Source organism: Ciconia boyciana, chromosome 13, assembly GCF_034638445.1.
Source record: "Ciconia boyciana chromosome 13, ASM3463844v1, whole genome shotgun sequence".
In the NCBI taxonomy this organism is placed as follows: domain Eukaryota; kingdom Metazoa; phylum Chordata; class Aves; order Ciconiiformes; family Ciconiidae; genus Ciconia; species Ciconia boyciana.
Window position 1 is genome coordinate 9,694,821 of NC_132946.1, and position 27,093 is coordinate 9,721,913.

Below are 27,093 nucleotides of genomic sequence, written 5' to 3' on the forward strand. Positions count from 1 at the left end.
AATTTGGGTGGTATTTATGATCAGCTTGCTAACTCCTTAAATATATGGTTCTAGCAAAACTGATTACTTGTTTAGCCTTAACAAAATAAAACATTTTTGTGCAAAAATATATCTTAATATCCATATAAGGATTTAGCTCATTAAAATACTTACCACTAAGCAAAAGCAGCAATAGATGCAAGGTCTCAACATGGTTCCTTACCGTGGGACAGAAGTGGTGAGAGTGAAATTTATTAGGTGTAATAACAGTACATGTAACTAAATTCCACAAGGGTAAAGTGATAAATTCGTATATGCAAAGAAACTCCCCCAGAACAAACAGATCAACTGCAAATTGTTTTATTCAGTGATACAGTGTACTTTGCGAATATAAAGTACTTTGCATACATTTCCATTTTCCTTTGCAGAGAGCACTTAAAGATTCCTTCCATTTTACAAAACACCACTGAACTAAAATGAAAGCATAAACATGTCTGTGAAAATGTATTGTACAAATTAGAACAGTAACACCTCGGCCATTATTCTCTCTTACTAGAACTGACCAAACAAATGTTGGCAGCATCCCAAAGCAGAAAGACAACTTAGTAGGATTATTATATTGAAATGCTGCTTTCTACACAGGAGAAAGACTATTCTGCAAGTGGGATGAAGTTTGGAGGCTGTGAACTGATCCGTGCAGATTATCTTCTTCCTTTGTTGCTAAAATGACAACAGATTAGATTTTGAAAGGCTTTTGCAACCATAGAGGTCCAAATACCATTTACTGAATCAAAATCAGCATTTAAAATAAGAATATAGCAGTAAAACTGGAAACAGAAATTCAGGTTAAATTATTGCACTCAGAACAGTCTTACTTTTACCTGTGTCCAAGTAAATCTGTCACACTAAGTAAAATAAAAATACACTTAACTCCTCCAGTCAAAATCTAGATCAGTGATTTTTGGCCTTGGCTACATGCTCTCTTGTGCAGATGACTCCTTGGAAAAGAGGCATTCATCAGGTTCTGGACTGCAGAGGAAGCCGAAGGGCCAAGTCTGTGAAGTGACTCATTTCAGGTTGTTTGCTTTGCCTCTTGATGTATTCTAGTGTTTTCACCTGGGTATGAAAAGAAAGATATTTTGAGATTTTTAGTGTCTTTTGTCTTTTCTCATTTCATAGGCCATAATTTAATCTATGTGAAGGTGTTTTAGTAGACACTCTCATGATTTTCCCTAAATTTCACTGGCTACACGAGCACTTGCATTTCTTACTCCAGAGCTCGTTATCATGTATATCTTTCTTAAAGGCTCTAGAATGCCCACTTTCCAAGCTTACACCATGCAGTTCCTCCACTACATAAAAATGCTGTATTTCTCTTAAAGATAGTTTTCTGTACTGAAAAGTTATAGCACCCAACATTTCCAGGTTCCTTAATGTGTGAAATACATTTAAAATTGCTAGAAGGATATAGACCACTTGAAATAAGAGAGGCTGCTTATTCATTAAGAAGCATTTTAAAAATACGGGTTTTAAGCGCTTTTTTTTTTTTTTCAAGAGAGCAACTTGTAAAGAGATTAGGTTTATTCAGATCAAGAAAATGTTACCTTTTCCCAAATGAGGAGTTGACAAAGATCTTAAGAAATAAAATTTCTCTGCATTGTCTGTTTTCCTTACCATAGTCTTGGTGTCAGCAAAGCCATGTTTCTGAGCAAGATTCCAGAGATTGACTGAAAGTTGGTTTAGTTTGTTGTTTCGTAGATCCCCATGAGCTAGAATAGTGTTAAAGAAATACAGTGCCAACTGACTCTGTCGCTTTAGGGTCTATAATGAAAAAAAAAAATTTCCTAAATTACCATATAGTCATCCCAAAATATCCAGCATAACCTTGCTGGGTTCTCTGAACTCTTAGAAGTGCAAGGGGCAGATACTCGTTCTGTAATGCACAGCAATAATTACAGACACAAGAATACGGGCATAGTTTCCATGTTCCATTCAAAATGCAACAAGAAGTGATAGTCATGGTTCAACTTAAGTTGCTGTAAATAAAATAATTACACAAGACTCCTACACCTCATACCACTTTGGCACAGCACAGTATGTAACTCTGACACATTTTTAACTCAAGACTCCCTACAACTGCATAGAAATCACCCTCCCACCAACCAGCCTCGCACTTACATCACCATGGCTATATATTTTTTTTAGAGACCGCTATCATAAATTTAGATTAATGCAACTTCAGCCTTTTTCCAGCAGTCTATTCTACTTTTATTTATTTAACCAAAGATGTTTTTTCCCCTGCTATTCTTTCACTGAAACTTTGGTGATACCAACATATTTGCAGCTACTTCCCCTAAAATTGCTGAGGAGGGACCTTGAGGAGGACCCTTGCTTCATGGTAATCTACCATGGAGGAGCACCATGCCCTTCAGTCTCTATGGAGGAGTTCTGGGGCAAAGACAATCCTGCACTAAGCTTACAGGGTGCTACCACCCTGATTTGGGGTGAGTGGAAAACAGAAGTAATTAAAATGCTATTGCAGATTCTGCCTATTCCTACAGAATAAGTTTTAAAAGGCTTAAAGGATGAATTATTATTGGATGCATCTGAGGTAGTATTTGTTTATACTGCTTTGCTGCAGCTGTCTTTTTTTTTTTTTCCTCAAGAAAGACCACTGATAAATGCATAGCTCCATCTTACACAGAAACCACAGCAGCAGAGTAGTAGTTAAAACTCTCAGCTGAGCACCTGGATTAATGAGCTTAATACTTCACTTCAGCCCTCTCAGTTCAATACATGTTAGGGTAGCTAATATACAGCGTTCAGATACAAAGTTACAGGAAGAATGAGGCAGAGATTGGGGTAAGAGGAGTGCCAGCGACCTCTCTGACTTGTGCACTCCTGACATGATACCAATGTAGCCATGCAGCCTCTGCCCTTTCCTTAAGGGACTGAAAGTAAATTAATTTCCTTTCTCACTGTCAGCAGAAGAGAGGTCAGATGCTATGAATAAAAGAAATGGCACACACTGACCTATCGGTCCTCCAGATAAATATGGAGAAGGAGAAAGCCATGCCATTAAAGAATTGGCTAACTAGAAAAGAGGACACGGCATGCCCCAAACTAGAAGCATCAGACTGCTACTGCATGTATGTGACACACACAGTAGATTTGTCCATGCAGAACAAATCTGACATCAGAAACCATGCGCGCGCACACACACACACGTGCATATGCAATGCCCAGAGCTGCTCAAGGCCCCAGAAGTTCCCTAAGCACTAAATTAATTACATGAAACTACCAAGACAACAGCTCTTCCTGTAACAGTTATCTGCATTAGCTATTTCCATCCCAATAGCTCTAAAACTTGTTTATAGGCTAAAACTACAACCATCATTTGGGAGCATTGAACTGTACTCCCTACTAGATAGAGAAATACAACTGATCAGTCTAGTCCAGTAGTATTAACACAAAGAGCAGAAATACAACTCAAAAAGACAATAAAAGCAAAGTAGTTATGCTTAAATATTACTGTAGTATTTCTTTTGTAGGACTAACATCCTTCAGGGAAAAACAGATATGGGGTACAGCCCGCTAGTCCATGTTTTGCCACCTTATTCACAAGGCATCCTGCTACATCACCATGTATCCTGGATTAAGAAAATAACCTATATTACCTATAATTTTTTCTCCCATTGACCATCTAATGCCTGTGTGTATTCTGCTGAATACAAACTTCAAAGAGGTTCCTGGAAATTGTTTGGAGGTTTCTTCACAAGAAGCGGGACAGTTAAATTATTGGGCAGAATGCAAAAGCAGCAGTAGTCCAGTCTGACTATCAACTAGCGATGTTTTCCAGGCAGTATCAATGCAAATACAAAATCCATTCTTTAAAATAAGGATGACATTTTGACTAATTTGAAACATATGTACTTCAAAAAGGATCATACTTCAAAAAGGATCTAGAAACATTAAAAAGCTTGAAGAATGAGATGCACGCTAACTCTCATTGTATTGGGGTAGGTATAACGGACAGGATTTTGGCATCTAGTCATCAGTTACACAATGCAAAGTGAAGAGAGAGGCAGGCTCAGGTATGCACTAAATGCCACTATGTCTGAAAACGAACAAGAAGAGTTAGACAAGGCTTCACACGATGATGAACAGGAATGTTTGTGTAACATGGCACTGACCTCCAACCTGAGGGAGACAGCTATGCCAGCATGCTGCCAAGCCTGCTGACATAACTGAGATTGAATTGTGGGTGGCACTCCAACTCACAGGATGTATTCACAGGCAGCAAGGAGAAAGCAACAGCTCAGCTATTTGGCAACCACATACATATGGGACTAGCAATTCCCACACCAAAAAGAATTGCCAGCCTTCTAGGCAGCACATTTTCCATAATCTTTGGAATAATGCTGATGACAATGAAACAAAGGACAAACTACAACATCCCAGAACGTGACCCCCTTGTGTCCTAGCCCCTCCAAAGTGCAGAGCAATGTCCAAATTTCATATAGTGTAACACAAAAAAATAGGGTCTTCCATATAATGGACAATGTAACTTTGTATTTCACAAAATTCTGGCTAGCAATTCAAATATTCATTCCTGTCTTTCAGTGACTTTGCCAGACATCTATGTCAGAAGGATACCTTGAGCCTTCTGTTAGAAAAGCGTTTGTGCATTTAGATACGTTGCCCTCTGATGCACCTCTGAAGGTGCATCTAGCCTGCTGCTGCTCCCATGTACAGCCTTAAAATAACTGGCTCTGATACTTGTTAACAGTCCATCTGTGGCAGCACAGAGCTCAGCATGGGCTGTAAGGCTCCTCCGAGGTACTAAGTATATCAGTCTAGGCCAAGTCTCCATGCTGATACAGCATCTGTTTGCTAGTGTTACCTGAACTATCTAGCCCAAAATTAATTCCAACACTACTGTGATGCTGGTGGTTACATCCTTGTGATCCAAATCTAGATATTCCTAAAGAAAGCCATGACAGACAGCCTTACCTTTCCTTAAAAGCTCTCATGTGAAGCCCTTTGGGAACCTTTTAACATCTGTTAGTTCACTGGAAAAGATCACGAGCTGCAGGGGACAGAGCAGGTACTCAACTCCCTCATTACACAACTGTCCTAACATGGGATAAATGAAGCACGTAGCACTAATGGCAGCTAATACAAGTTCATATATAATAAAAGGAAATAATGATTTGAGAAGGGAAAACACCAAGAACCAAGCTGCAGCTGGTCATATACCACACAAGAGGATGCATATGCCCTATTTCACCACTCCTCTGGCACACTGAGATGGTCAGAAGAGAAAGTGCGTTCTTTTGGATACAATCCTTGAAAGAACAATCCAGAACCTCCCTCTAGAGTCAGAGTGACTCTAGACTCAGACTCTCAGTGACAGCTTCTGCTGGCTCAGGGTGCAGTAACGCACCTCTTAGTTAAGGCAGGCTGAAACATTTTACTCCTAGCTCTGTACTGGCACCATAGTAGGTTCATCTCTATTTCAGAGTCCTTAATCTATTTTTAAAGTTTTCAGTATTCATAGTGCTGCTCACATCAGTTTGATTTCCCTCTAAAAGCAATGCAACAAAGGTGTGCTCCATGTGGAACTTGTGGTTCATGGAGGACCAGACCATACTTTCCAAAGCCACACTCAGTAATCCTGCTGTATGTCATTAGCAGAATCTTTATTTATTTATTTTGGTTTCCACCATTTACGAAGTATCTTACAAACATGCAGAAACAACGTTCCAAACCAAACTATATCTAGTCTTTAAACTCCGCCAGCATGCCAGAGACAATGGTGTAATAAAAGGATTGATCTGGGAGTTCGGACTCTCCAACTCTGAGACAAAGAAGTGGGGTTGATATGCACTCACCAGCCACAGTTCCTCATTGCAATGCACCCATCCTCTTGCCGAGTCATCAGCAGGCAAGCTGCAAGTATGCCAAAACAGGCACCTCCACCACCTGCAACGTCTTCTGGAAACTGCAGCAGGTAAATTCCCTTGCCTCCCTCCTCCCAAAGAGGACGGAAATGTTTAACCACCTTTAGAAAATCTTGGCCAATGACACAAAATCCTTCAGGTTGAGCAACTTCTCAATTTAACACCCCTCCCCGCCCCGCACAGAGAACTATGTCCAGCCTTTCTTGTAGTTCAGTATTCAAACACGTGTGAAATCAACTGAAGTTTTTATAAGTTTATATAAAATTAAAAATCAGTTGTGTTGAAAGGAGAAGCCTCAAGAGTATATCCAGGAATTGCTTTCTACTGCTTCATTTTTGATACTTACTATAAAAAGGCCAATAATCTATTATACGGTACCCAGAAAGACTGCCATCCTAACATGGCACTGCCAAGGACACAACAACATGCTCTTAATGTTTTGGATCAAAAGTGGTGTTTGAATAAAACATACTCCATCTGGACATCTATGACTGAGCAGCAAGAGGCAAGGTATTTACATTTCTAAGAAAACTGGAGCATAAGATTAGTCTTCCACCCACACAAAGGCAGAGAGGATTCACTGATACATGCTCTCATGACCAGAAACAGCTTGAACTTTACAGAACTGTCCAGAACTGAAAATTTCCATGCAAACACTGCAACATAAATGAAGCATTCTCTAATACTGCTAAAAGACCACGCTGTGTTAACATAAGATGCATTGTTCTCTTCCAAATTACCATTTTGGTGAAAGCATTTTATTGTGAGAAAAATTTATTTTCCTTTATAGCTTTTAAAGGAAATGAACCAATAAAAACCCAGTATCATCAGAGGCTTGTTCATTTAAATGAGCAGCCAAACAGATGAATAATAAAAGGTCACCAACACTGAAGCAATCCAAACACCACAGTGATTTTATGATCGGTTCTACTTTAGCACAAATGGAGGTCTCTGGCAATATTCTCATCGCCTCTTTCCTCAGCAACAACAGCTTCCTCAAAAAGCTATTCATTCTCGCAAAACAATTTATATCTAAATCTCTCAAGGACTTTTACTCAACAAAGCAAAATAAATGCTCCCCCCTCTTTGTAAATAAGGATGGGCAGAGGAGTAAATCCAAGGCCGCAGAGGCAAAGGCAGGGCAAGGACCTATATCCATGCTGCTTAGCTTTAAATCCAGTTTTCCATGCAACAACTGCTTCAGTGAAATAACACAGGATCTCATTACTCAAAGTATTAAGCTTGAAAGCAGAAAAAAAAAAGCCTTTCAGAAACCACAGATTTCAAGCCCTACAAACATTCCCACCCACATATTCCATATAGGAGACAGATAAAAAAAAAATCTTCAATATACAACCCACAGTCCTGAAAATTCTGTTAAAAATCTCCTTCCAATACCCGCTTGGACATTCTTAGCTGTGCAAGAATGATTGTTTTCTGCTATTAATGTTCTGAAAAAGAACTGCTATTCACTGTGGTGATGTGTACAATGATGTAGAGGCATTTGAGCAAAGGATTTATTCATCTTACATCTCTACAATTGCTCAAGGAAGCATAAACAGGATAGCAAAAGCAGAGAAAAGGCTAAACTTAGCATAGTGTCCTCCAAATATGTATCACTTAACACATTCTGTATTGGCAAACATTACAGACTACTATGCAAACAGGCTATCTAAAAAATTCCATCAAATTAATCATCCCCTGCCCTCCCATTTCAGTCTACAAGCCACAAGATTTCTATCATTATGCAGCAGTTTAGTAAGGGGTGATTAGGAAGTTGTGGAGGGCATCAAACAGGTACATTAGTAGAACAGTAAGTTCTCATTATTTCAGTAGTACTGAAAACATTAGTCACTTGCCTTTCACATACAATCCACTAAGCTATATTTGATCTGAGTCTCTGAACTCCAATCAAGAAATACAATAAGCTGCCTAGAGTTTTCTTTATTTTATATTGAGCAAATATAACCCTGTACTAAAAACAATGTGAAGCCAAAACACCTTCTCCCTCCCTCTGCACCTCTCTCTGACTTCATCCTAGCATCTGGGATGCAAAACTTTTACAGATTAAAGGTGGTTTCCACTGTATTTTACCCAGTAACAGATTAACTGTGAATTCTCACTTTGCTCATTACAGAATTGGACATTTCAGGCTACTGTTAACTTCGCTGGCAAGAAAATACAGTTTATTCACAGAGAGAGAAAGGTGACAGCCAGGAAGAAACAAGAGGACGGACAGACATGGAGCAGATTTTAAGCATAACTATACTGCAATCAAAGGAGCGACTGTGGCACTGTCTCCAGTTCTCTAGCTTAGGCCAATAATTGCAATACCAGCATCATGGAGCTCATTATAGGCAGAAAGACTCTCATAAGAAAAAAAAGTTATCCCACACTGAGCATCATATTTCCATAACCAGACTACACCAGGACTCAAGCCGGTTAATTTAAAGCTAACTCTAACCCCACTATGCTGCTCTGCAATCATCATTCTGTACTGCAGCAGAATCACATCCGTTGGTGCACTGCCACAATCGATATCACAGAGTATACACCAGAGTAGCTTCTACTGCTTGTCGTTTCTATCAGATTATCCATGTACAGCATACAGCTAAGCAGGTAACTTTAGCTTGCATCTTAAAAATGTATTGTAATTACTACATGATCTCTTTCACATCATTAGGTCTTTCCACCACAAGCCTGCCTATGTGATTGACTCGCTTTTTAAACAAGTAAAATTACCTAATTTCCTCTCGTTGGAAGGTTCCTGGAGCTTTCTAAAAGACCAATGCCTGGTCAAGAAAGTGGTCCATTTATTCAACTCTAAAGTAATTTTGGTTTTGTATTGAATGAAACTGAGTAAGAACATACCTCCTCTTTTCCAAGGGCTTTCAGATGATCCAGGATCTGTGCTATCACTGTTTCACACAGTTTATTAATTTCAGCCAGGAACTTGGAGTCTCCACCATACAGGGTATCATTGGAATCAACTGCAGAGATGAATTCAGGCTTAGGTCTGGCTAAAGAGCTATGCATTTGTTTGCTATGGAAAACACCAGCTATTTATAGAAGACCAGATTTGGAAGTTATAGAATGACCCTCCTCCATAAAACACAAACAGAACAATCTCTAAGTGCCTACCACTTGGTTGCCTTCTATGTCCTCTTGATTTTAGGAACAAAACACTGGAAATAATCTTCTAGCTTAAAGCCAGTCCTGTATTCCTGGATGCAGCCAGGTTCAAAAATATCTGCTAGACTTAAATGAAAAGCAACATGAAGTGTTAATTTTCACTTCTTCCACAGAGACAGACTCCCTGCTATGATCAGTTTAGAGGAGTATGGCCATCATCTTCAATGGCAGCAGGACTGGGCCAAACAGTTTATGGGTTTTTAGTGAAAACAACGAGATTTTCAAAGGAAACTGCATTTTAATTTTTTTTTTGCTAAAACAAAATCTTGATTGCCTCAAAGTCACAGAGAGAAATTCAGAAAGCGTATTTTCAGTTTCAAAGCCCTTGAAGGATTTTTTGAAGGGAGAGAGCTGCTGAAGTTTTTAGAGCTTATATAATTGTGATTTTAAACATGTCTTTTGGCCTCATTTATTTATAATGCTTTACTAAGAAGTAAGTTACAAGAAATTTGTAAGTTTAAGTGTATTCTGGGTAAATCAGAGAGCACATAAGATAAAAGGTGATTTCCTGTTCCCAAGTAAACTTCATTTTAAGAAGGTAAGGTACATGGTCCACCTAGAAAAAAAAAAAGTCATCCAACTACAGGAGAAAAATTACTAATTTATATTTCCATGCTTCTCTCTATTGAAATCTAATTCATTAAAATTTCTCATTTTAGGATTATGCAGTTACTTTGGTCATATAAAAAATGGAATGAAAGAAAAAGCAGTTAAACGACATTTCCTTACAGAATTTGAACAGCAGATTTACTATAGAGTAGCTGTTCAACTGGCAACTATTTTCTGTGCTGCTAACTGCAAGAGATATTCTTGTCACGGTTGGTAGCTCTGATAGACTATTCACCAGAAGAACTGCAGAATATATTCCAGCCTGCCTCTTTGTGAAAGCCCTGTGCAACTACAAGCAGCAGCCAAATTAGCTTGGCCTCTCAGACTAACTAATTTTGCCAGTATGCTTTAAAAGATTCAATTAATACTCTACCTTAATTTAGTAACCTATGATCAGAAGGCAAACACTCAAATTTTGTAATAATATTTTGATTGCTCTAAAAAGACTACAGCCATTTTATAAAATGCAAAACCTTTATAATTGTTTTCCTAGCTATTCTGAATATTTTTGTAAGTTACCACCACAGTTTCCAAAACTGAAAGCCTGCCTTCAAAGCAGCAAATACATCATTTAAATAATGAAGACTAGGCATTACATTCTGAAAACTGGAGTTGTTAATAAATGTGAACGAAACACCAACGATAAGTATAAATCAAGTTGATACTTTAGACCAAAAGAAAACCCTCCATACATATAAAGTTCTAATATTTACTTGAAAAATTCACAGTTCTAAGTATTTGCATCAACACCACCAGGAACAAACTAAGTAAACCACTCTGCACAGATTCACTTTAAAGAACAGACTGTACATCTGTTTGGCAGCCACCTCCTGTGATTATTTTGTTACAATATTGGGACCTGCACAGGAAAAAGAATCCAATCTAGAAGACTGATTACTGTTGATCTTCATTAACTAGGTACAGCGATAACACAGTACTACAAATAGCATGGTGGAACACAAGGATCCAGAGCCACCCTTATGTATTACCTTTATCTACATGGTAGATATATGCTTCTTGAGTCATTGCAGACAGCAGATGCAAAACATTAGTATAAATCCTGACTTTGTCATCACTGTTATCCTCCCAAGTATAATCCTGGATCACGTTTAGTAATCCTCGCACAAGAAACAACACTCCTTGTTCTGGATGGTCCTACAGAAAAGAAAAGAGGTAAATCAAAAACAACAACACAGCAACCCCCAAACAAAAATGGGATTATTTGCGGTCATTCAGGGATTTAGAGTCACGACATTAGCTCTATAAAAGCAAAAACTACAATAAAATTAAAGATGACAACAACTTTTCTGAAGTGTCCTTCCTGCAAATCCTTTTAAAAATTTGTTCCAGTTTCCTTCTAAAATGCCCATTTGACCCATAATCATAAACTTGATCTAGGCAGCCTCCACAGCCAAACTTTGAAATGCTTTGTTTTCTAGTCACAGGAGGGTAGTACAAAATTAATTGTCAGATTCTTAACAGCTAAGCCTCTAAAATTAAACACACTGGGTAGGATTTTTTTTATTAAAATAATGTCAGTAAGCTATAGAAACAAGTATATTACTCATATAATTATGAGTTTCAGAAGAACACCTACACTGGGAAGTCAAAGTTACAGACAATCAACAATCTTTTAATATGAAAGGAATATAATTATAAAGACATCTGCTTTACATAAGCTATGAGTTTTTGCAAGTGGTTTAATACTGCGCCCAGCTTATTTCAAGCTAGCAGTTGGTGCAACGATACCAACATATGTAGGACAAATCACAGCCCACTAGGGACATTTCCTGCTGACCATGTATCCTGTAAAGTAAATAGGAGAAAAAATTATGGAAGCTAATTTCTGAATCCTGGTTATTTCATTGCAAGTTCTTCTTCATTACTGAATCTGAGAGGCTGGATCTCCCTCCTTCAATAATCTGTTAAGGATCTGAGTCATTTCTCTGAGGAGCATCCAGTTCTGACGTAGCCTTCCTTCAAAGTCTTACTTCTGCAGTCAGTGGACAGCAATAACACATCACAGTGGCAACTAGCCTTTCCCTTCTAACACAGCACCTCCATGTTGCTGAACATGCATGGCTTGAGAGACCCCTTCCATTGGAAAAAGGAGAATACGCCGCTCTGATTATGAGGATTCGGACAGCACTATAGCGTGTGCTGCTTCACCAAACATGTAGTCAAAGAAAAAAGGAAGGAGGAAACCATAAGGAATGTTTCAGTGAGGAGGAACAACCTACTTTCTCCAAGAACAAATGAATAAATCTCAAAAAAAATTATTTTTTTTTAAACATGCCATGATACTAAGCCAACCCTTGCTGGGAAAGAAGAACCTTCTCAGAGAGGGCCAGAGCTGCCAACAGAGGGAGGTAAAATCTTCAAGCATTAGGTTTCCACTGCAGTGAAATCTTGTGAGTCAGAGGCCTGTCTTTCTTCTCTAAGGTCAACAAAAATCCCTTGGTTATATAAGTTTTATCTCAGGTCTTCCAGATTAGTTTACAATTTTTCCTCATCTTTTAGCTATAGCTGAAAATATAGGAAGGAAAATTACATATATATCTCTATTTAAACTTGACAATTGGTTAAAAATTGGAAGGGTGTAGAATGGTGGTATTTTGTGAAATATTCATCAGAAGAGGAAGGTTATGCCAAGACACATCTTCTAATTATTGTTTTCACTCAAAAGATTAGGCAACCTATAACAAACTAACTGAAACTAATAGAAACTACAGCTCTCTATTTTTCCCCTCCTCAGGTATTAGATTTTATGAGTGCTCAGCTAAAATACCACTGTTCTGCAAGGATCTATTAAAACAGTAAATGATGTTTACACAGTTAAACGATGGCGAGGTTTTGCTCTACCCCAAATCCAGTTAAGTGCAAGGTGCTACTGAGAGAGGCAATGCTGTACCTCCACCTCCAAACAATTGCTCTGCCTCCCCGTTTTGCACTGGGGTGAGTGATTTTGCAGCCAATGAGCAAATCAGTTCAGCTTGCTTGTGGAAAACTAACCACTGCATCTCCCACTCCCAAAAGCCTGGTCTACTCTACATTTTTAAACAGGAAAGTCAAAATAGTCTACTAGCCTATGTGCTATTCATACACACACAACTTACCGGAACAACTAATAATGTGGAAAAAAAATTGCAAAGGAATTCCAGGAGGAAGGCATCAGAAGGTCGCATCTTTCCATCTACACTGATCATTTTTGGCACTTCAGGAACAAGGCTCACTGCAGCTTTGAAAAAAGCATCAGCTACAAAACAAAAATACAGTTGCTGTATTATCATTCCAACTGCAATGGCAGTCACGCCTGTGATCCAATGATTGCTTGAGTTTGTTTCAAATAGACTACGGAAAATGAACATATGCTTAACTGCAAAGAAACTTGACACACGGCAGTCAAAATCTGTGGTAACTCAAGTGATGCTGTTTTTTCAAAAGAAGTTCCCACATCACTCAAGACTTCTGAAATTATAATTCTTCTTTACTTAACAAGAGGACACCATTGTTTCAAATATATTTTATATACAATACAAAAAAAATTAGCACACACTTCAAAAGAGACTTATCTAAAGAAATACTTATGCCAGGAGAACGGGGAATCCAAACAGGGGGAAAAAGGCATATTAGATCATGCTAACTTGTTCACAAGTTCATTTAGAAAAGGCTGTTAAAGTCATAAGGAAGTACAGACAGCTTCATTTCTCTAAGTATTTACAGTCATTAGAGTAAAATACTAATATAGTACCAGAACCTGAGGTATTGCTGGTTACCTAGATAAAATTATTCTTTCCAAGAATCACAATACAGGAATTACAGAAACCATCCACCATTATGGCCTTGGCAAAATAGCTATTAAGAGGTTTTTCGTAACTCTTTATTATGTCTCTAATCCTACCAAAAAAAAACCCCAAACCCCACCAAAAAAACCCAAAACAAAACCCAAAACAAAACAACAAAAACCCAAAACACTAGAACATTTATTCCTCAGTTTATTAAGTTAATATTCACAAATTAAAAACAACAATATTTTCCCTCTTACCCTAGAAGACCTCCTATATATGCTAAGAGTTCACAAAAAATTTTCTGACAGCAACATTCTTTTGCACTTTCTTGGCTACATTTCAAAATATCCAAGTATCCAAATCCCATTCAAGTTTTTTAGCCATATACTTCGAAGCATCCTTCAGAATTAATACTGTATCTTTATTTTACAGGAACAGAGACCAAGGCCATGAAACCAAATTTTAGCAAGGAGAAAAAGAGAATTCTTGGCGAAAGCCAAGAGGTGTTACACGGCTGGGATGGAGATACCACTGACAGGCATGCACGGGCATTTCCCAGAGCGCAGCTTGCTCTGGAAAAATTCATTTGAGCACATGAGACTCCAAGCAAATTTGCTAAATATAGTACCAATTGATATCTAATTTAAGCTTATGAGGAATACCAGGGAAACATGTGCTTTGGGAAAACTGTAATTCTTCTGACTCTCATTTCTTTTAAGCACAAGAATGCTCAAGCCCTTCTGAACGTGTCAGTGCTTAGAATGCAGTCAAACATCATACTTCCTTTTATTATGCACATTTATTTTGAGGTGAAAGACTGTTTTTTATTTATTTCAAACAACATAAGTTTACACATCCAACCCAAAGGAAGGTAAGTAATCATTCTCTGAGCTTTATTAGAGGAAGGAAAGCAACAGCAAATGTTCATTCTAGCACAAGTAAATGAATTGCTGTCACTTCCACAGTTGTCTCAGCAGAAAAAAAAATTGCATGCCCCACATCGCCATATAATCAAAACATGTGACTAGACAAATGAAAAAATGTGTGTCTCAATAGTCAGCATACCAAAGTACCCACGTCTGTGCAGAGAATACTCCTGCCTTCTGAAGTTATTTCATAACGGGACAGGAATGATCTGTGCAGCAATCAGTCTCCGCAATGAAAGAGAAGAGCTGCAAAGTACCTCACCTTCATTTACTGCCTGCTCTTCCAGCAATCACAGCCCTAGACATTCTCCTCTAAACTTTTGCCTTACCACAAAACCAAAGCCTCTTATGTTTGCTATGAATAACTGCAATTTGATTCAATTTAGTCTTCTTGACCTCCTGCTGTTGCTGCAAATGACAGCTGCCCTCTCATCTGGTTGAGCACCTTCAGAGACATGAGCTCCCTCATCAGACCAGACCTGCTAGTAAGAGCAGCATGCCCAGCTCCTCTTCAGGTGACTGCTGCTGGGAATGCAGAGAGACCCATCTACACCACAGATGGCTCACCAGGCCCTGCCCTTGCTACGACAAGCTCCTCTGTGCTTCCATCTTTTTCTTCCCTAACCACGGCAATCACACAGCTGCTGCCTCCCTGCCGTCTCCATGGGGCTGCCGTCTTCTTGCCACTGCCGCATGGTTGTGTTTGCAGGTCACCCTGCAACCCCCCACATATTGTTACTGTCTTGGCACAATGGGGAGACCGCAGGGCTCCTGCCCCACACTTCTAATTCTTCCTCCTTGCCTCGTTCCCCCTGTCCCCCACATGCAGCAAGGCAAACCAAAAAAGCAGTTAGCTACATTTTCTGTTAAAGAGATGGATATTTTACTTTGGTCCATGCAGAAGTACTGGCAAAGGAAAATACGTTCATTTTGCTACAAGTTCAGCCAATCCGTGATAACCACAAAATGGTTCTTATGCTGGAACACTAAAAGCACATTCATCCATAGTGTATGTGCTTCGTAAGAAGCAAAAATAAAGTAAATTCACATTAAGGCAAAGGTTTTATGAGAGGGTTTGCAGAAACCTAACTGTCCTCCAAACACTATCACCCTATTCACTTGTAGACAAGTGTCAGAGTATGCATCACATGCTGAGTTTAGAGGAAAAGTTCACTAAATAGGTTGTCACAGAAGTGCTGACTATTTCTTTAAGTATGAAATAAGCATTGGTATTTAATTCTGAATTACAATAATTATGAGGTTATGCAACAGTGCTTTCTCTACATCTTTTAAAAGTCAATTTACAAAGCTATTAGTGTAGAGATGTTTCAAGAGAAAACCATACACCCACTTTTCCTGGTTTCCAAAAGGTATAAGAAGCCACTTAAAAAGCACTGAAAACCACAACGATGTTACGTTTTTGATTAAAAAAAAAAGGCTTCTTCCAGTGAAGGATGCTGTTTTCTTATCTGCCTAAAGTACAATACTACTTCTAAAGTGAGCCACTGTGAAGTTGGATAAGGGGAGAACAGCCTGCGCATTACAACAAATCATCATGATAAAGTCTTCCCAGACTGCTGTTAATATCTTGTGCAGTGCTCCGAACATGACATACTTCATGCTTCGGTAAATTTATCCTTTCACAGCAGCTCCCTCATTCTGGTTGACCATAATCCTATAAATCTTTCCCCCAAGCATACATGCTGACCTTGAGGCTACAAAAACTAACAGTCTTGGATATCCAAGTCAGCACTTCCAGTAATACTCTCACACAGAAAAAGCAAGTGAAATTCATTTTGAATGTTTTGCTATTGTCAATATTCAGGATGGTACATACATACACACACATTTAATTATACATACACACAAATATATGTACCTCCATATATTTCTATATATCAATCTCTCTACATACAAAAATTTAGCTTACATTGTATTTGCTGCATCTACATTAGTCAATTAAACTGTACTAATTTAAGATTACAGGCAGGCAAAAAAACAAGGAGGACCAAAGCCATTAGAGATGGGAAAACAATTAAGGCCCTTAAGTCCACCTTCAAAGAGCAAAAGGGAGTGAGTTTGACATACCTACACAAACTATTTTTAGTCACGGATACAATTACACAAGGCTAAGTCCACCTAAAGGACAAAACCAGGGACCATATGCCATCTTCTGCATTCCACATCACCTTCATGTCCTACAATGCTGTCAATACTCCAAAGATTTTGCTTCCACATCCAACAGATGTTGGAAATTTAATGAAGCCTTGTACTCCAGTGCAAAAAATTAATGGGAAGCAAGCGTGGGGTTTTTTGTTGCCTTTTTTTTTTTTCTTGTTAAACAAATTAATGCATTACTGTTTTGATGACCAAGCATTGCAAACATTTGGACTCCTTCTCCTCACATTGGTGAGGTCACTGTGACGGTTTTGCCACATTGTTGAAATGTGTTTTTCCCTCGAGCTATTGAACATTGTCAGTCTTAAAACCCTCTACACATCACTTCCAATCCAGAAACTACAAAGAATTATTTGAAGTAATAAAGATGAAATAAGAAAATGAATGCGCTGCTGCTAGGTGAACTGGAACGTACTATGTTAATTCATACTATTTCCTACTAATTCATACTACGAATTAGCTGCAGATAAAAAGGTAGTTATGTGGATGAAGCTTGCTAGTGCTAGTTTTAGGAATAGCTTAATATAGATTGTTAGCAAGGCCTTAGTACTTCCAGTCAAAGGCATACAGAGGCATAAGTGGAAGGGAAGATTTGTACAGGGACATCATACAGTATGAGCAAGAACACTGGATACTAGATATTTTATTCTTAAGCTGTAATCAGTAAATGCAACACACACCACCACCACCCACCCACCCCCCCCCCCAAAAAAAAAACCAACCCCAAACCCAACCACAAATTTCAGCCTGCCTCTCTAAACCCATGTAATCCCTAAAGATTGTGAGGTAAAGTATCATCAGCAGTCTTCAAAGAGAGCTCCAGTAGTAATACTGGAAACTTTGAAATAATAAATGCTATAGTTAAATGCTGTAGTTTCTCCTGGTTATTATGAGGCGAAAAAAAAAATTATCAAACGAGAAGACACATGGAAAAACATGATACAACACTGAAGAGTCAATATGGTTTTTGCAGAGAGAAATCATTCCTCAGAACTCTCTCAAGTTTTCCAAAGAACCAGCAAGTTTGTGTTTAAAAGTGACCCAGCCAATGCAAATACTTAAATTAACACACATTTAACATGTCCCTCATACAAAAGGCTCTTAAAACAACTAAGCTGACTAAAGATAAGGAAGAAAGTCCTCCTGAGGATTCATAACTTAATAAAGGATGGAGTGGAGGGGGAAAGGAGTGGGAATAAAAAGTTTTCACAGTGGAGTGAAACGACTACCGCATTCCTTAAGGTTTTGCAGAGAGACATGTCCTTATGATGAGCTGGGAGGTGACAATATTTGCAGGCTAGTCTGGAACGTGACTGCGAAGCATGGCAGATGGATCTCATGATTCTGAACAATAAAGCAGCAGATGAAATCTAATATTAGTAAGGCATGCAGGGAAAGAAACAGCCCTTGCTATAACTATAGAAAGATAAGCTCCAAATAGGCTATTTACACTAATGAAAGATTTTGGAGTCATTATAGATGGTTTCCTGAAAACTACATCCTAAACAGCTGTTGAAAAGGCAAGGCAATTATAAGAATCATCAGGACAGTAATGGAAAACTAAGGTGTCACTGTGTCATTTATGTAGCTGTTGTGCATTTATACCTGGAAAACAGTCCTGATCTTCCCATTTCCAAAAGGATAAAAAGAAGATTAAAAAGGTGCTAAGGCATGTAACTGTTTCCTTATTAGAAAAGACTATACTGACACAAATTCTTCAGGAATTTATCAACTCCAACGTCTCATTGGTAACATGAAGAAAATGAACCAAGAATGACTGAATTTTTCACAGTATCACTAGTAGATCAGCTGCATGCACTGAAACACTGAACTAACATTTAAAAACCATATGGAAATAAATCCCTAAGTAGCAGATTTCCGAGTAGCATGTAACTGTGGAACTCGCTGTCACATGAAGTTATAAAGGCCAAAAAGTAAAAACTGATAAAGAATTAAATTCCTAAGGATTGGTCCATCTATTTTATTAAATACCGCAGTCCCTATGCGACCTCTGTTGAAGGATGTATTTAGACCACCTGCAGCTGAAAGCTAGAAAGCATCATTCTACATCATTGTTTCCTGTATGTTCCCTTAGTAGATGCTACTAGACACTTTCAAAAACAGGTCATGGGCTAGACAGACTTGAAGAACTGACAAACTGATATGAAATGCTAGTCTGAAAAGCTTACGGAGACAGAGATGTCATCTCTCTCCAATCATATGGAAAAGCTATTGGCTGGGATAAAGAGAGGAACAAGAAAAAGCTCAGTGAATGGGAGAAGTGTCCAGCTGTAGAAATCCCAGGTAACAGTACAAGTCATAATTTTGTTTAAATAAAGCAACATTTAGTATTTCTCATCAGTTTTTCCCAAAGCTACTTTGCTGCCTTCAAGGAAAAGAGTATTTTAAAAGATAACAGAGATGGCATATACCAATCTCACCAGAGAAGCGTGAGCCAAGAAGTCCCAAAATCTGTAATTGAGAAAACCTCTTCAGGTTCTTAGTTCTCTAAATTCTTTACCTCAAATCCTCTCTATTTATATTCTTCAGATCTATAAAGATTTTAGGAGATTAGGAAGGAATACTAAAAATTGTTATCTAATGCTACTGAGAAAATACACTAAAACATTATTAGACTATGATTAAAAATTACTTATTAGATATTCCATACTATACTTTCTCCAAAGTGTGGCTGAAGCCTGTCACATCTAGAGAACATTCATGGAAAAGTAACATTTTCTGAAGTAGAAAAAGAAATTCCTTTTGCAATCTACTAGTGAAACTGTTTCAGCTACATCTGAAGAACAGAACAAATATTTGGAAGTACATTAAGCACTGTATGCTTCAGAATTAAAATCTGCATTTGCTAAACAAAATAAAGATCTGTGTCAGTTGATTTGAGGGACAGAGACTTTCCATTTTTAATAAATTTTTGTTTGACAATATCCCAGTGAAATTAGTCACACAGAATCAGTTGAATAACTTTATTCACTCAGCATGTTACTTCTGAAGCAAGGCAAGGATTTCACAGCCTTTAAGATAAAAATGCCATTGAACGTACATTACCAGAAAGTTGCGTCATCTCTACCCACCTGCTGAATGCTGTGACCAACAATTAAAATCATGCTGTCTATTCTTTCACAGACAAAAGCAGCATTTCCATGGGGAGGAAATATGTGCAATTAAAATACCACCTATATCTCAAAAATCCAGAAGAGTGACACAATGGAGCAGGCATTTAATCTCGATTTAGTCCGAGCACTCCCTATGACAGAAAGCATGACCGATGAGAATTTATTATTCTATGTTAGCAGCGCGCAGCGTTTTGTGGCTCCGTTAAAAAAAATGAAAAGCACATAACTGTAAAATCTAGCATCCTCCTTTCTAAGGTGGGCTCTTAATAGGCTCTCCAGAGGTACAAACTATGCATCCAGGACAAAATCACCTAAAACGTTCTGAACTTAATTACAGATTCATTTTATTTAAAGCACCTCTTGGGAGCTGGAGACAAGAGAGACAGTAGTCATGTTAATACATGTTGAACAGCACACCTGGACAGGCATCCGTCACTGTATTAATACTGGACTTTCCATGAGCCTATAAATTCACGTTTCTGACCCAACTGCATTGTATTAAAGAAAATCTATTCCAAGAAAAATTACAATTAGAGTTTTCTAATACTGAAGTATTTGGCTGAGCTCAAAACAAGCACCACACAGTTGCTTTGATTAACAGTGTGGCAAATCTCAGCATGCAAGGCCCTGATTTGATAGAGGAAATTGAAACAGTGAGACACCACGACTGCTGCTGCCCCTTGAGACTGGGAATGAGACAAAACCCAAACTCCTCCAGTTATAAACATATTAGCTGTGGCTCTCCAGCTGTTGGTAGTTTATCAGTGCAATCCTCAGTTTCGCAAACTTTATTTACTGTTATGACCCACACATCCTCTTTATGAAAAAGCGATCTTTTAAATTCCCTTTATCTACCCCAACAGGTAATTTTACTCCTTTTTCAAGTTAGATACATTGGCAATTTAAAGAAATCTTCCTATTGCCAACAGAAATCTATCCTGTGAAATCAAATTTTGTTACATGTTTAAGTGAAAACTCAACTCACTGAAATAGCTAGACTCCCTGTAGGAACTTAAAATTAAAAAAAAAAATCCAATAATTTAACTATCTAAAAACAACAGCTGGAATCTTTAAAGAGAAACTGCATGCACATGCACACGTGCATACCCCACTAGTGACTGAGTTATCAGATCAGGTACATTACCTTTCAGTTTTATTTCTCTTCCCAATTTTAAACTGATTAAGCTAATTCCAATCAGCATGAAGTAAAGGTTACACACAAGGCACAATTTCACTTTCTAGCCTAATGCTATCATTAATTGCACACTTTTAAAACTTCACTTCACACTGCATTGGTTTTAGTAGATCAGCATCTAATTGGCATCAGTTAACTCAGTTAACTGACTGGATTTAAATTTGCTGTTATGAATTAATCAGTACTTCTTATAAACATGAAGTGCATTCAGTTGAGATACAGATTAAACTGTGTTAAAAGTAACTTTCAAGGACATGTTATCTTACTGCCATACACCAGAATATGCAAAGACAGTTCACAAAAAATGTCCCAAGACTGGTGTCACTGTTGCCTAACTGGTTAACACATGCTAAATTACTCATGCAAGTGACATGTCTCTGAATACAAATTATGCCCAAAATAGCTTTTCTAAGGAAGCAAAAAAGCATATAACAATAAAACCTTGGTAAACAAAGTGAGTTACTGAACACCAGAGTTTTGTACATGCTTCATTTCAGCAAAAGCTGAGATGGACCAAACGCTCCTCTCTCTAGCTTGTGGGTCTAAAATTCAGGAGAGAGTGGTTAGTAAATATGCATTTTAGAGACTGAGTTCATAACACTTTGCATATACCTGCTACCTTAAAAGATTTCAGAATGGGGATCCTATTCATTGTTTAGTGAGTGCACTGTGCTCTCATGTCAAACAACAGCTGTTGTTTATTTATAAACTCTCACACTGAAAAATCTGGACAATCGTTGGGGCCCAAGAATCTCACTCAGAGAAGACTTGGATCACAAAAATAGTGGAAAAGCAGTTTATAAATTGAAAGATTATTAAATCACAGAGTTGATCCCAATATGGGCAGGGTATAGTTCTCAAAGACTGAATATTACAGAAAAACTGCTCTGGATTTGTTTCCAACAAGAGATGCACTGCAGCACAGCAACAATAACAAAAATTGATACAAAGGATAAGGTAAGCTGGTCAATTAAACAAAACAGGAAGAAAAAGCAAGTCCATTTTTGGTAAACTCTGTTACCTACAAAGAAACCGCACAATACTAATTGCACAACAGACTTTGCAGATCTTTTATTTGCACAACATACTCGGACACAACAGCCAGCTTTACTCTAAATCCCTCTGCTTTGCTATATGGGCAGCATCAGATTCAAAACAAAGAAATACAACAGTCACCCTGTATTAAAAAGTCTTAATCAGCATCCTAAGTCAGCTTGTTTGTGCAGCTGGAACTTACTGGTAAATGCAGAGCTTGGAAAACAAGCTCTTGTTAAGAAGCACAGAGCTAAAACAAAGAATTCATAGCCACAACAAAAGATGTTGCAAAGTAATCCAATTTATTACTCTCACAGCTCCACTGAAAACATGTAAAGGAAAAGCATTTACCATTGGAAAGCAGACATTTAAAATCAGTATTAAAATCGCAAAACAAGGTAGAATGATATCACTTTAAAAAGGAAAAGAAAGATACTGCAAACAGTTAAAAGTATGAGAAGACTTTCAGAATAGGTAACTGTCTTCCATTTGTGATATGAACAGGAACAAGATCATATTAAATGGTGATACACACTTAATGCTCATTCCGGTGCCAGAGTAGCTCCAATTTTTTTCTCCAAATCACTTTTTGTCAAAATTTCCAATTACTTAAGACTGAGCTAACAGGATGGCTAAAAACTGTACTCAGGCCCTGGTTCAATCAATAATTCAGATCAAAAAAAGAAAAAATATTTTTCATTCTTCATATTATCTGGTATTACTCCATTGTTTCACTCTAATACAGTGGCATATTTTCTTAGCTAAGCGTTTATCACACACGTGCTTGGATAGCAAGTTTCTGGTGTCATTGACCTAAGTTTTAATTCTTTTCCAGCTTGTTGCAGGATTTTGTCAGCCTGTGAACTACTACATAGATGAATTAGTTTATTTTCCCACAGTTATAATAAAACACATCATCTGTGATTACAGTGCTTGCATAATTATGCAGGAGGGAAACATTCCATGCTTTCCATAATTTCTAAATAATTTAGGACAACCTACCTCATAGCCATGACTACGTCAACTAGAGTCGGCTGCCTTGGTTATTTAGATCACAGGAGTAGTGTTAGAATTGAAGAGTTGCTTTAATATGACAAGTTTTCACTGTAACAGTGTTTGGAACAGGGCTGTATTTTAATTACATCATAAATATACTGACACGACTTATGATTTCAACCAAGTTATTATTCACAGCTAGAAATATTTCTGAAATAAGAGAACCTTTAAGTAGACAAATTTGTGCCTTACCTTGTGAAAGGCACTGATTTGCCAGAGCAACCTGTCCAGAGTGTAGATACAGATTAAGACGTGTGAAGATACTGCTCAGAGATGGAATTGTAATGAAGCAGAAGGCAACACAAGCCTAAAGCAAATAAAAAAATGAAACTGAAGAGAATTCCTAACTCAGAGTTATAGCAATCATTACTGATTTTATACACAATTAGGAATCAAAATCAGTTTTGGGAAAGACTTTCAATAAAAAACAAATATTATGTGAAGTCCAAAATCAGCAGCTTCAAATTTCTCATTATTATTTCAATAATTATAACAATATTTATTATTATTAATTATTGTTATTAGGAGTAGATTAGCTCAAAACTTACTCTATGACTCTAGCTCAAAGAGTTCCTCTCTCCTCAAGACCAAAATGTAACTAGAAAAGCAGACTACTGGTCCTCAGGGACAATCCATCTGTCAAACTGGTGGAAGCAGGTGCATTGTGTATATTTGGGAGGAAGCAGGTCTAGTGCAGCATGCTGCAGCTTTAGACCTACTGGAACAGCCCAAACACCTAGATGGAGCAAGTGGCTCCCAGGCATACAGAAGTTAGCCAGTGTCACCCTAGCTATCCTTTGTCCAGGACATCATGCACAGGTGCCATGAACAAAAATCCATTAATTAATGGTAGCATATGCAAACACCTTCACAACACATGAAGATGAAGACATCTTAGTTGCTACGTTTCAGGTGAGAAGAGGGGAACACAAGCAACTTGCATAGCTTCTGCATAGTTCAAAGCTTATCTGTATAGACTCAGAAGCACTAAAGCCAAAAAGAGCACTTTATACTGAAATCCATATTTGAATTTCAAATATCACCACTGATGTTATGAGACAGAAGTTTAAATACATTCTTTTCCCTCTGTCTCCCATTCTCTCTGTGATTGAGTTACATAGAAATTAAGTCTTTTATTTCAACTATAATTGGAAAAGCTGAGCTTTCCAGAGTTCACACAAACACCTCTCCAATGAACCTTCCTTTGGAGAGGGAGTTGATCTTGCTGCCTTTTTTTTTAATACACAGCTGCCATTAGATACTTTGGGTCTTTTTTTTTTCTTGGCTTTAGAGAGTAAAGATCAATGGTAACAAGAGAAAATGAGACTACAAAAACTACTAACATACTGTTTTTGCAAAAATTATAAACTTAGGTGGCAGCAGATAGTATTATCTGCTAAGAAGGCAGGCTCAAAGTTTATTAGTCAGACCTACCCTGACAAACGCAGCAGTCTTTCTGGAATGATTTCCTTTCATCACCTTTTTTGTTTCCATTGCTAGTTGGTTCACAGACTACACATAAAAAACAAAAGAAAATAATTAAGAAAAATGCACAGATTTATTAGGTCAGCAGCAAATAACAAACTGCATGTTTTACTGCATGCATTTAGAGAACAGAAACTGTTAAAAGGGACCCCAAATATGATTCTGAAGGTTTGTAAAGGTAGACTTGTTGATTTATTCAAGGCTTTAGATCATCCCTTGCTTCCCAGCTATAGTGCTGTCATCACTTCCTTCCTAGTGTAACAATCATGATTTCTAGCTAACACACTTATTAAAAAAACAAAAACAAAATAATAAAAGGATTTAAGAAAAGATACAATGTTGCAAAGGAATCAGATGCAGCTAATGCTCTCCCCACATGTCACTCAATACAGAAAAGAAATTAACCTTCCCAATCACAGCAGGACTCTGCCTGTATCTGCAGCCAGACACAGTGTAATCTCTCCTAGATTGAGGATTATAGAAGAGAGAACCCAAATTCTAAATGCATAAAAGTGCTATTTATTTTATTAGACATGAAATCTCTTGCAAGATAGCCAGTTTTCTTTGTTGCAATGATACCATGCATGTCTGTCAAGCAAGAACTTCAGAGAGTTTAGTGTGATAAAATGAGAGATGAGATCAAAGTCTACTTTAAAAACGCCTGATAAAAAGACTTCAGACTTATTTTGACATAGACCAATAACCTGGGCAGGGAATGTGAGAACTGCAAATACATCCCCACTTACTAAGATAATGTAGATAAACTGTAGCTTACATGAATCAGCTGGACTAGAACAGGCTCCAGATTGCAAAACATTGACCTGGCTTCAACATAGAAACTCAGCTGTTGTTCAAAGTCACGGCCAAATGAAACCTATAAAAGACAAAAAACCCCCTAGATTTTACCATTGTAGGCCATTAACTTTAAGAATTATAAAACTGCATGCAGATAAACCACAGATATTCAAAAGTCAAAATCCCCATATATTGGTAAGAAAAACACCCCACCATTAACAACAAAATAGCACCTGATGAATCTCTGTCCTTTTAACTGTCTGCTTTCCAATACTTCACCTTCAGAGAAACTTGGAAGTTTTCCTGGGGGTTTTTTGTCCGTACTCCACATGATCTTCTACTTTAAAGATCAAGTATTTATCAAGAAAACAAAATTTAAATGCTATATTTGTGAAATGTTTTCAAAACTAGCAGAACTCTTGATTCTTTATGGAACAGGGACAAAGGCTTGGTATAGTTCATACTTAAAAAGCAAAACAAAAAAAACCCCAGAAAAACAGATCAGTGAATCTGTATTCAGATTCCCGCAGTTTCTAGTTGCTAAAGGGCCTCCAAGAGAAATTAGCATTTTCCTAACTAGATATACCAGTAAGAAAAGCAGGTTTTCCTTGAGTTTGGTTAATAAATGTATGCTTATATAGTATGGCAAAAGCCTGCAACCTTGCACGCTTGCAGGAAAGAAGAGAAGTCAAAAGCCACCCTTGTGTGAGAACACCCTACTTCCAACCCTCCAGATTTTAAAAAACGAAGTGCTGTCACAGCTGGAGTGTCTCAGCTGTCAATTAAAAGCCTAGGAAGAGAAACAGTCTCCAGGCAGTCTATATTTATGTATTCAAATGAAATTTTTTGCTAATAGAAGTAAAGGTTGCATTACTTATTATTTCTTAAGCCACAGGCAAAAGAAGTTGTTACAGAATAAAAATAAAAATAACATTTAATTCATACAGTGGAAGATCAAAGGAACTGCACCAGAAAACAAAGGATTGCTTCTTATATTACAGACAACTGTCTTTGCCCCTCCTCTATTTGTGCAACTGCTGATTCTTGAGTCCTAGTCTCAAGAAAAGTTATCTAAAAATATAAAATTTTTCACAAAAAAGCCTGACTGTAAGGATGACTGTTACAACTGCTTTTCCCTCCACATCTTAAAGTGTGCTGGTTTAAAATTTATACAACTGCTTCTCCCTCCACATCTTAATGTGTGCTGGTTTAAAATTTATAACTAGTCATTTTGCTGCTATGGGATTTTTCCCCCCCCCAAACCAAGATTATAAAGCCACATCAAATATTATTCAATGTGGGAAATCCTCCTAAAGGAAATTACACAATATTATATAGCATATAAAGCTTAATAAAGCAAAATTATATTAAAATATATTAAATAGCAAATTATTATAGCTGAAGAGAAAGCAACCGTCTAGAGAGAAATTCACGGAATTACAACAAAGAACAAAGAGGACAAGTAGAGACAAAGCCTGTCAGCTCCAACTATGTGAAAGAAAAGCCAAGCATTAAGACTACCTGGTTAGCGAATTAAAAAAGCTTGAGAACATCTCCCTAAAACAACCTGACATCTCAAACACAACAGACAAGAACAAACGATTTTACTGGGATAACGGGGGAGGGAAGCGTTAAAAATTAATTTCAAGACAAAACAACTGGAGTTTTTGTGGGACTACTAATTTGATGATACAAATTACGTTATTTGTAAATTAAGATAAACAGAGATAAGAATAACATACAAGTTATATTTATTTT

The 27,093-nt window shown here is 37.6% G+C and overlaps 1 protein-coding gene across 7 annotated transcripts in view; it reads right to left on the reverse strand.

The window, feature by feature from the left end:
• Positions 1–142: 142 nt before the first annotated feature.
• VPS35L (VPS35 endosomal protein sorting factor like) overlaps positions 143–27,093 on the reverse strand; it is a 58,290-nt gene continuing 31,339 nt past the window's right edge. For 3 of the 7 annotated variants that reach the window (XM_072877689.1, XM_072877688.1, XM_072877694.1), the window contains 8 exons: positions 25,316–25,414; positions 24,490–24,567; positions 23,248–23,362; positions 12,860–12,999; positions 10,733–10,898; positions 8,814–8,932; positions 1,654–1,800; positions 168–1,095 (listed from right to left, as the gene is read on the reverse strand). In XM_072877689.1, coding sequence (XP_072733790.1) covers positions 997–1,095; positions 1,654–1,800; positions 8,814–8,932; positions 10,733–10,898; positions 12,860–12,999; positions 23,248–23,362; positions 24,490–24,567; positions 25,316–25,414 — 963 coding nt within the window. In that variant the 3' untranslated portion in view covers positions 168–996. The other 4 variants (XM_072877686.1, XM_072877687.1, XM_072877691.1 and 1 more) reach the window with 4 other exon arrangements.